The 11,018-nt window shown below is 40.7% G+C and overlaps 1 protein-coding gene across 3 annotated transcripts; it reads right to left on the reverse strand.

The window, feature by feature from the left end:
- LOC120699075 (cysteine desulfurase 1, chloroplastic-like) lies at nucleotides 1-10,658 on the reverse strand. 3 transcript variants are annotated; one of them, XM_039982946.1, is made up of 11 exons: nucleotides 10,436-10,657; nucleotides 7,888-8,021; nucleotides 6,945-7,104; nucleotides 6,454-6,640; nucleotides 5,969-6,114; nucleotides 3,971-4,043; nucleotides 3,786-3,849; nucleotides 3,256-3,355; nucleotides 2,975-3,133; nucleotides 2,320-2,503; nucleotides 1-464 (listed from the first exon to the last, which is right to left on the reverse strand). In XM_039982946.1, the coding sequence occupies exons 1-10, from the start codon at nucleotides 10,601-10,603 to the stop codon at nucleotides 2,333-2,335; spliced, it is 1,362 nt and encodes a 453-aa protein (XP_039838880.1). In that variant the 5' UTR covers nucleotides 10,604-10,657; the 3' UTR covers nucleotides 1-464; nucleotides 2,320-2,332. The 3 variants fall into 3 exon arrangements, with proteins under 3 accessions (XP_039838880.1, XP_039838889.1, XP_039838872.1); XM_039982955.1 differs by lacking the exon at nucleotides 2,320-2,503 and having other exon boundaries at nucleotides 10,436-10,658; XM_039982938.1 differs by lacking the exon at nucleotides 1-464 and having other exon boundaries at nucleotides 2,175-2,503.
- Between the last annotated feature and the right edge of the window lie 360 nt (nucleotides 10,659-11,018).

The raw sequence follows: 11,018 nt of genomic DNA on the forward strand, positions 1-11,018 counted from the left end.
TTGACACAAAATAGAAGTTGCTATACACATAAGTTATCATCACAGTAAACCGATATACACATAAGTTGCTACAGAAAGAGTCATCACATAAGTAGGGTGGAGGAACAAATCTGGTGTACGTTTTAAATATGGAAATCTGAGGAACAATTTCATTCCTTAGATGGAACCTCTAGCTTAGGGCATTTTTCAGTAGCTTCTCAGTGGTTTATACTGAAGCCCTACCGAACGATGAAAACTAAGAAGGTTTTCCAAGAAGCACTTGCAAAGCCAAAACTGTTTTGTAACTAGACTAGAAGAACAGAAAAAAATGGCTTCTACCCTCTCCTGCATTTCCAGCATTTAATATCCTAAAAATTACTCACGTTTGTCATTGAGAAGCAGTTTTGTTAAACATTTTTCGAAAGAGCTTCAACTCGACCAGATCCTGTTACTGCATACTGCACATAACCTTCTGCTTTTGGCACCTGAAAGGGTAAATTTTAATTCAACTTCTAAAGAAACTACTTTTTGCGAGTAGAAGAAATTAATTTATAATATAAAGGGAAAAATTGGAAGATGCTGCTGCAGTGCGCTATGCTCTATGTCCAACAAACAACGGACTCAACCAAAAAAAAAGACAGTTACACCAAAAGGCATAGTTAACTCTTGATGCAAATTTAAGCAAAAAAAAAACCCTCAATTTATGAAGCATGACAACAGCTAACTTGAAACAATCTATCTGTGGCCTCCAATTTGGCAATTCAACAACGCTTAGTATCATCATCATCAATCATCAACATCATCAACAAAGCCTTTTAATCCCAAGCAAGTTGGGGTAGGCTAGAGTTGAAACCCAACAAAGACCATTATTCATGGTTCTGGCACGAGAATCGCGGCTTTCCAAGCACTCCTATCCAAGGACAAATCTCTAGGTATACTCCAGTCTTTCAAGTCTCTTCTAATTGTTTCTTCCCATGTCAACCATGCTTAGTATGTAGAAAATAATTGCGATCATGCATTCAGATCGTGTATTCACCATGTAGAACCAAAGGAATCTGCCATGCTTTGCTGAGAAATGACATGGAACCAATCTAGTTGATAATTTGGGTATCGATAGCACAACTACAAAGGATCCAAGCAAAAGAAACTATTGTTGCTCATTTTATCTTTTACCAGTCATTGTCTCAGTAAAGTATGTCAACCCAGAGGTTCCAAGAGGACACAATGAGCCAGCTGCAGCTTCTTTGAATTGGGACTCCATACCTCAAATTATGCACATCTACCTGTCCTTTCTTGGCCCTCAGGTCACTCTATTCTGGTCCCAGTCGTAGGTAATTATACACATAAACACACTACTGCATCAGTAATTAACCGTGTATCAAAGCCATCATTGAATGACTGTTCATTAGCTAGAAATAATTGAGATGGATTCATGTCCAACAAGCAAACATGACATATTTTACTGCATAATGCTGACCAGGGACTTCATTTCTCATATGGATGGAGGTTAGATCATGGTTCTTAAGGCGACGCCTAGTCGTCCAGGCGCTCAAAAATCCAAGGCGTCCGCCGACGCCATGCCAAAAGAGAAGCAAACTGAGAGGGAGGGTGAGGGAGGAGGGAGAGGAAGAGGAGGGGAAGGATTTCGACGATCTGCGGGGGAAGGGGAACAAGAGGGAGGGGGTGGCGGCCTACCTGAGCATGGTGAGGAAGGTGGGAGAGGGAGCGCCAACAAGCTTCGGCGGCGCGAGGGCCTGGCGACGGCGCGCGGGTCCGGTAGTGGTGTCGCGCGGGGCCGGCGGCGGCGTCTGGCGGAGCAGCAAGGGCGGGCCGGCGACGGCGTCGGGCGGAGGAGCGACGGCGGGCCGGCGGCACAAAGGGAGAGGGAGAGCTGAGAGGGCAGAGTGCTGGGCAGAGGGAGAGCTGAGAGGGCCGGCGGCGGCGTCGGGATGAGATCGAGTGGGAGAGGGTTCTGGAGGGTGGAGATGTTATTGTTGGGCTGGGCCCTTGCCCTCTTCTTTGTCTTTTTTACTATTTTTATTTCCTATTTCTTTTCATTTCCTCCCTGTGGCATATGGGTAAGGCGTCGCCTTGCTCGCCTAGGCGTCGCCTCGCCTTGCAGACGGGGTCGCTCGCCGTGCCTCGCCTTAACGCTTTAAGAACAGAGGGTTAGATAGGTACTCTGCACTCTGTACTTCATTTTACAAGAACGGTAAAAAAGGGAGTTGACAATTTATGTAGGCATAGCCTTTGGATGTTTTCCTTGTTCCAAGTTCCAACCATATCATACAACGGCTCAAACAAGAAAATGAGGAAACTGGCAAAAAAAGGCGGACTTACAAATTCAACTGCACTAGTGTTGAGATGTAAGGAAGTGAATAGTATCTTTAAGTGCATTGATGAAAACATCCACCTCCTCTTTTGTATTGTAAAAGTGAAGACTTGCACGAGCACTTGCATTGATACCAAGGGTCCTATGCAAAATCTGTGCACAATGATGCCCTGATCGAATTGCTACGCCATGCTGAAACAAAGGGTCACCAAACAATACACTAAATTACCAGTACTGATGAAAATTCATTCATTGGAAGTAAACAAAAGAAGCATATAAAAATAATGTTAACCCAAACATCTGGTACTGGTAGTAGTTATTCCAGTGCAAGCCAACTAGATAATACAGTCAGAGAGGAAGGGAGGGGGACAACAAACAGGATTTTTTTTCATCACATTAAAGCTACTGCTGGACGCTGGAAGCTATAGTTTCTCCTTGTGATACAATTATAATGTCTAAAAAGCTATTCCTCAAATACAGTTAAAAAAACTAGGCAATGCAGTGGAGCAAGAACAGGCTTTAGAAAGCTGAGAGATCAGCACAAAATAGAAATACAGAGTTATCCAGTTGCCATAAAAGTTCCTTTATGCAATCTGAATAACTGTTGACTAAAACAACAGAATCATAATTAGTACAAACCAAACGGTTGATACTTCAGCATACCTGGAGATCAAGAATTTCTGCAATATCTGTTGGATGAACATTCTCAACATTGAAAGAGCATAAAGGAGCACGGTGATCTGTTTGGGAAGGTGCTGGACCATATACCAGGACATTTGGAACTGAAATAAGGCTTTCATAGAGATAGGTTGCCAACTCTTTCTGGATAGCCAAAAAATAGAAGTGAGCACGCTATCACAAGTTCTTTCTAGAGTGCAATAAGCCTCTATAAAACAAATGTTTCAGAGAAGGATATGACACAAAGATACAGATCTAGTGTTGACCTCATATTCATGGATCTGATCCATGCCAATGCATGATAGATAGTCAATTGCTGCTCCCAATCCTATAGCTTCTCCAATTGCAGGAGTTCCAGCCTCAAATCTTTTAGGACCAGATCATTAAGTAAGAGATGAAGCAATAAATGTAAGTAACCAAGGGGAGATATACAACAAGAACATTACAATAATGACATGTCAATTGATAAAATAATTAAAGGTTACTATCCTGTAGTATTCAAGGTGTGCCAAATGAAAATATTCAAGTTCAATACTAGAAGAACATTAATGCAGAAGAAAGCAGAATAAAGGTTTGGTTAGGAACATCTAAGAAATTTGATGTTTAGCGTTTGTGACTGTCTGTTTGAAGGCCATTCAAGGAGATTATGCCATGGCCATCATTGTACATGACAATATAATTATGCCCTGTTGTATAGTAACTTCTTATCACAGATACTCTATAGCCTGTACTGACTATCTAGAGAACCATGATAGTAGACAATGGAAGATCTACAAAGATGAAAGCAGTTCCTCACCTAGAGGGAGGCTCAGCATATGTAGATTTGTCATTGAACACATCTGCAATCATTTCACCACCACCTGCAGCGATATCATAGAAAATCGAGTCTTAGCACAGCTGTTCGCTGCAGTAAATGTTAAGTACTGAATTTATCCTCTCACACAGACTGAACAAACTCCCTACACCTTACAGTATCTTTACCTAAGAAAGGCTCCATAGATGACAACATCTCAAATGTACCATGCATAAATCCAACGCCTGTAGGGCCACACATCTGAGAAGTATAGCCCATAATTTGTGAAGGTCAATTATTTCTATTCCAACAACAACAACAACAACAACAACATAGTTTTTTTCCCAAGCAAGTTGGGGTAGGCTAGAGATGAAACCCGAAAGAAATAAGTTCAAGGTTCAGGCACATTGATAGCTAGTCTCCAAGCGCTCCTATCCAAAGCTATCTCTTTAGAGATATTCCAATCCTTAAGGTCTCTCTTAACCGACTCATCCCACGTCAGTTTAGGTCTACCTCTACCCCTCTTTACATTATCGACCCGCTCAAGAACCCCATTACGCACCGGCGCCTCAGGAGGCCTTCGTTGGACATGTCCAAACCATCTCAGCCGATGCTGGGTAAGTTTCTCCTCAATGGGTGCCACTCCGACCCTATCCCGAATAACTTCGTTCCGGACTCTATCCCTCCTTATGTGCCCGCAAAACCACCGCAACATCCATATCTCTGCTACACTTAGTTGCTGGACATGTCGCCTTTTTGTAGGCCAACATTCAGCACCGTATAGCATCGCCGGACGAATTACTGTCCTATAGAATTTGCCTTTTAGCTTTTGTGGCACCCTCTTGTCACAAAGGATGCCAGAAGCTTGCCAGCTTGCCGCCATTTCAACCAGCCAGCTGAAATTCTATGCCTAACATTTTCATCAATGTCGCCATCCTTTTGTAGCACCGATCCTAAATACCGAAAAGTATCCTTCTGGACCACCACTTGTCCATCTAGACTAACGTCTCCCCCCTCATGCCTAGTCGCGCTGAAATCGCACATCATGTACTCGGTCTTGGTCCTACTAAGTCTGAACCCTTTCGACTCTAACGTGCGTCTCCACAGCTCTAACTTCCTATTAACTCTTGCCCTACTCTCGTCAACTAGCACCACATCATCAGCAAAGAGCATACACCAAGAGATCTCACCTTGTATATCCCTTGTGACCTCATCCATCACTAAAGCAAATAAATAAGGGCTCAATGCTGACCCCTGGTGTAGGCCTATGTTAATAGGAAAGTCAATGGTGTTGCCATCACATGTCCGGACAAACGTCGTCGCATCCTTGTATATATCCTTAATGAGAGTAATGTACTTAGTTGGGACTTTGTGCTTCTCCAAGGCCCACCACATGACATTTCTCGATACTTTGTCATATGACTTCTCAAGGTCAATGAAGACAATGTGCAAGTCCTTCTTCTGTTCTCTATATCTCTCCATCAATTGTCGTATTAAGAAAATCGTCTCCATGGTTGACCTTCCAGGCATGAACCCAAATTGGTTTTGGGTCACACTTGTCACTCTTCTTAGGCGATGCTCGATAACCCTCTCCCAAAGCTTCATCGTATGGCTCATCAGCTTAATCCCACGGTAGTTAGTACAACTTTGAACATCACCCTTGTTTTTGAAGATAGGTACTAATATACTTCTCCTCCATTCTTCCGGCATCTTGTTTGACCGAAAAATGAGATTAAAAAACTTAGTTAACCATACTATTGCTCTATCTCCTAGGCATCTCCACACCTCAATGGGGATACCATCAGGGCCCATCGATTTACCTCCCTTCATCCTCTTCAAAGCCTCCCCGATCTCTACCTCCTGAATTCTCCTCACAAAATGTCTGTTGGTATCGTCAAAAGAGTCATCTAACTCAAGGGTAGGGCTCTCACTCTCCCCATTAAACAACTTGTCGAAGTACTCTCTCCATCTATCCATGATCTCCTCATCCTTCACTAGCAGTCGATCTGTCCCATCCTTAATACATTTGATTTGGTTGATGTCCCTTGTCTTCCGCTCGCGGATCCTAGCCATCCTATAAATGTCCTTCTCCCCTTCTTTCGTGCCTAGCCGCTGATGCATTTGATTATTTCTATTCCAACATGACTAGAAATTTAATTACATTCATATAGTTAATAATAAAAAACCTTATGTGAGGATGCTACAAGAAAGTCGGCACCAAGTTTCTGAACATCAACTGGCATATGAGGAACACTTTGACAAGCATCTACAAGAACCTTAGCTCCAACTCCTTTTGACCATGTTACAATCTCCTCAATAGGAAGCATTGAACCTGTAAGTCATGAACAAAAGTGGGAGAATACCTCAGTAATTGTGCCATCAAGATAAATTGATAGGAATAGAATGAAACTAATCTTGATAGTATGATACAATCATGGAACATTTGCAAGAAACTTAGCTTGCAACATAATCATCATCATAATATGCTTGATTTCAGCTTGATTGTGTATTAAAAAGTATAAATTATCATATAAAGGTCTAATGCAGCAATCCAAATCACAATTTTGTCATTAGGACAGTCTACAATATAATGATAGCTTTTTCAAAAACTATAACTGCCAGTATAATCGACATGGTCTTTATGTCCCTTCCAAATAAAATATCAACTTACCAAGTACATTTGAGACATGATGTACAACAACTATCTTTGTTTTGTTTGACAGAAGCCCTTTTAACTGTTCAATGTCTGGAACCTCTTCTTTAGTCAGCCCAACATACTTTAAAGTGGCACCAGTCTTCTGGGAAACAAATTGCCATGGAACAATAGCACTATGATGCTCCGCAACAGTAAGAAGAATCTGACAAACAAAATAGAAGAGAAGTTTTTTTCAAGAAGTACAAAAGACTTCATATTTTGCAAAAAATAAATCAGATATTGAGGACTTTATCCTCTGGCAATTATTAGATGGCCACTTCACTAAAAAAGGGCAACAAAGAAATAGGGACAATACTTTTTTAACGCAGATGCTCGTGGAAAGCCAAAATTGCGATAAAAGCACTATTTTCACAGTTCCATGAATCATATAGAAAGTTAAGAACATAAAGAAGCAGGTATAATAAACTGCAAAACATAATGAAGGCAATAAGAAACAGAGGACTCACCTCATCTCCTTGTTTTATGTTAGATAGACCCCATGAATAGGCTACCAAATTGATAGCTTCTGTAGCATTACGTGTGAAAACAATCTCTCTGCTATCGGCTGCATTGACAAAATTTGCAACTTTTCTTCTTGCACCCTCATACGCATCAGTAGCTTTCGCATTGTTGCCATTGAAGCAAGCATGTCAGATAAGGTACAATATATGTGCACATGCATGGGTAAGGAAAAACAGCAACAATTCAAAACACAAGATGAATGCAAGAACAATAACCAAATGATACCATGAATCGACATATTTAATATTTCCTAATGTAAGTGCACAAGTTTGATTATTTTTCACATATTGGCCTTGTTTGGATACTCTAACTAAGTAAGAGGTTAGAGTTAGTATCTAACTCATGAGTATCCATGAACTAACTCTAACCAAAGAGGTGTTTGGATAGAAGGGTTAGATTGACAATAAATGCACCTTTCTAATCATTTGGCCTCTTTCTAGCAAGAGAGAGAGAGAGGAGAAAAGGTGGGCCCCATCTAATCTAACCCCAATAAGCACCCCTTGGAGGGGATAGTTTTTTTGGGTGGGTTAGATGCATCTAACCAACTCTAACCCTCCTGTTTGGATATTTCAGGGTTAGATGAGCTCAAAAAAGCCAACTCTAACTCTAACCCTGGTATCCAAACAGGGCCATTACTGCAAAGCCAAGATCATCAAATATCACATGATTCTATATCAATAGAAGCAGCATTTGGTATAGGAAGAACAAACATGGAAGAAGTTAACAGAGTGAAATAAAAGCAACAGAACAAGCCCTGCACATGCACAGCATATAGCCTGGTTTAAATACACTTGGAAATAGTGAACGCTCATTCTAAGGCAGTATTAACATGGACTTCATAGTTTTGATACATAGCATCAAGAAATAACATAAAGATGTATTTATTACCTGAGTGCATGAATACCACGATGAACATTCGAGTTGTACGATCTGTAGTACTCATCTAATGTTTTCATTACACTATAAGGTTTCTGTGAGGTTGCACCATTGTCGAAGTAAACTAATTTGGCACCATCAAATTCCTGCAAGTTTCAATGGTAATACGTGAGATCACGGTCTACTAACTAACAGAAGCTAGTATTAAACAGATTGTAAGGCTATGATTTGCAATATAAAATGACAGGATCCAAGAAGCAATTAAAAATAGACCTTACTTGTGCTTCGCAGAACAAAATATAATCAAGTTTAGAGAAATGTAAGAAGGCTTAGAAATGGGATCAATCAGACCAAAATCCACAGGCCAACATTGATACACGCACCAGACAAGCAATGTGCTACAGAAACCCACATCTTTTTATAAGAAAATGGAAATGATTTTAGGCCGTAGCAAATCAAAAAAAAAAATCCAGACAGCCAAGTGCATCCATTGATTAGCTAAATAACAACAAACACAGTAGTATCTGCATGTCTATGGGGTATCGATGATCAGAGAAGCAGCAGCAAAACCAAATACAGACTAGTGAAAGTCCACAAATTGTAAGGCATAAACACACATCAGTTCATATTGACTACTATATAAGTAAAAACCGCATGCCCTAACCTTAATCCAAACCGGATTGTGCCAAAGACTCATTATTGTCAAACCTCAACATACATGAGAAATTATTTTTTCTAAGCAGAGACAACAACCAACAGGAGTTTCAATGCTATTTCATCTCTATAAATAGGACCTGAATCTTACTAAGAAACAGCCCTCGACAACAAGCGGCACTCCATGAGTAATTTCTTAGCTGGGATGATTTCTTTTTCTTTTTCAAGCTGAGCAAGCCCAAATTTCATTACTTCAACTTAGCTGGGATGAATCAATATTGAATACAAATACCTGCTATCACTTTTTTCTCCTTTTCGAACATGCAGGAGATCTGTGTATCTTTATATTAAAAGAGAGAGAAACCCTTACGAAAGCAACAGCCATACCTCAAGAAATGAGGTCTGAGCAATTTGCAAGAAACACAGAACATGATCACCAGATAACAAATCAAAAAAGGGAAAAGTTGAACAAAACAACCTAGTCCATCCAGTTATCCAAGACCTAGACTCATTATCCCTCTAGCATCAGCAAGACACCAGAGACGAGCCTCCTCTTTAAAATCCTACTAGACTTCCTGGATGCAGGGGGAAGCACTGTTGAAACACATTTGCTTTGAAAACCTGCTATGATATTGATAATTCAGAAAAACGAAACTAATTTGGCACAATCAAATTCCTGTAAGTTTCAATCACAATCTACTAACTAACAGAAGCTAGTATTGAACAGGTTGTAAGGCTATGATTTGCAATATAAAATGACAGGATCGAACAGTGCGACAGAAAATCATTGGCGCAATTCCTCAGCCGCATTGACAGTAGTAACTGTCAAAGAGAAGAAGACATTAAAAATGGTCCTCACTTGTCATTCAAATAATAACACACGAGCATTACGTTGATACATGCAGCAGGCAAACAGAGTGGTACAGAAACCCACACCTTCATAAAAAAATGGAACCGTTTAGCCAGTAGCAAATCAACAATATCACAATCAAGACAGTTTAATGCAGTTGAGATTGAGCTAATTCAGTTGTCCAATGGACAACATTGATCAGACAAGCAGCAATGAAAGTGGAAAGGCTGCGAATTGCAAGGCATAAATAAAGATCAGTTCATCTTGACTACTAAATAAGAAAAGTTTGCATCCCATAACCTTTACCCAGACCAAGCTATGCCAAAGCACCATTCAATGTCAAAACTTTAACAAACATGAGAAATTCGGTTTCACCATTCTAATCAGGCACAACAACTACAACAGGTTTTGATGAGATTCCATCCATTCAGAACCTGGATCCTACTCAAAAACAGGCCCTTAATAACTAGTGGGACTCCATGAGCAATTTCTTAGCTACGGTGGATGGATACCAAAATCTCCTATGATAACAACAACAACAACAACAACAACAACAACAACAACAACAACAACAACAACAACAACATAGCCTTTTGTCCCAAGTTGGGTAGGCTATGATAACAATTCACCTAAAGGAAACCAAAACTTACCATATACTGGTAGTAGCCAGAAACGCAAACTGTTAAATTCATACTCCCTCCATTCTAAATTATAGGTCGTTTGACTTTTTTTGACATTAAGTTTGACCACTCGTCTTATTCAAAAAAATTGTACATACATTGTCAAATTTAAGCCATTCTTGAAAAACTTGTATTAATAAAGCAAATTACAATAAAAGAAGTGATATTTTATACAGATTTTTTAATAAGATGAGTGGTCAAACTTAGGGTAAAAAAATCAAACAACCTATACTTTGCTATAATTTGGAACGGGGGGAGTGGTTAAGTTCTAACCATATTCGCCTCCCCCCCCAACAAAAACTAACGGCTTGTATAGTGCAATTGCTATTTAAACTTCCCCGAGCAAACAAACGGGGAGATAGGAGGGAGGAGTGACCTGGTGGAGGATAGGGAAGTCAACGCGGGTACGGTGCCCCAGCGAAGAGGGAGGCGGAGCCACCACGGCCGCTGCGTGTCGGCCCCGCCTGGAGGAGGAGGGCCTGATGAAGCCGCCACCGACAGCGGAGCCGGGGAAGCAGCAGCGGAGCGCCGCCGCCGCCGCCATTCGCGCTGTGTCTGGGCTTCGGGGGTTTGTGGAGTTGGGGGAGGCCTGGCTGTGGCTTCCGTTCCGTGACAGGTGGGGGCTAATGGCCGATAAGTAGAATACTAGTCAGGTTGGCGCGCTACGCGCGCCTGTACCAAAAATGTGGATCTAAAATATTAATAGAAAGATATTATTCGTTACTATGTTCGAAGCAATATCGTATCGATGTATTGAGTTAGATATAAAAATTACAGTAAAGCGGGCATAGTAGTTTTGTGTCTGAGAGCGCGCAAATCTTAAGCATTGTAGTATAGAGGTACAGGTAATTTTTCCTTAGGAATATTTTTTTGGTGTCAGTAGGTATAGTTTAATTACTTTAGTAGGAAAAAAAGTTAGATTAGAAATGAATGAACAGTTTAATTATATTTTGTGGGTT

Source organism: Panicum virgatum, chromosome 1K, assembly GCF_016808335.1.
Source record: "Panicum virgatum strain AP13 chromosome 1K, P.virgatum_v5, whole genome shotgun sequence".
NCBI classification, from domain to species: Eukaryota; Viridiplantae; Streptophyta; class Magnoliopsida; order Poales; family Poaceae; genus Panicum; species Panicum virgatum.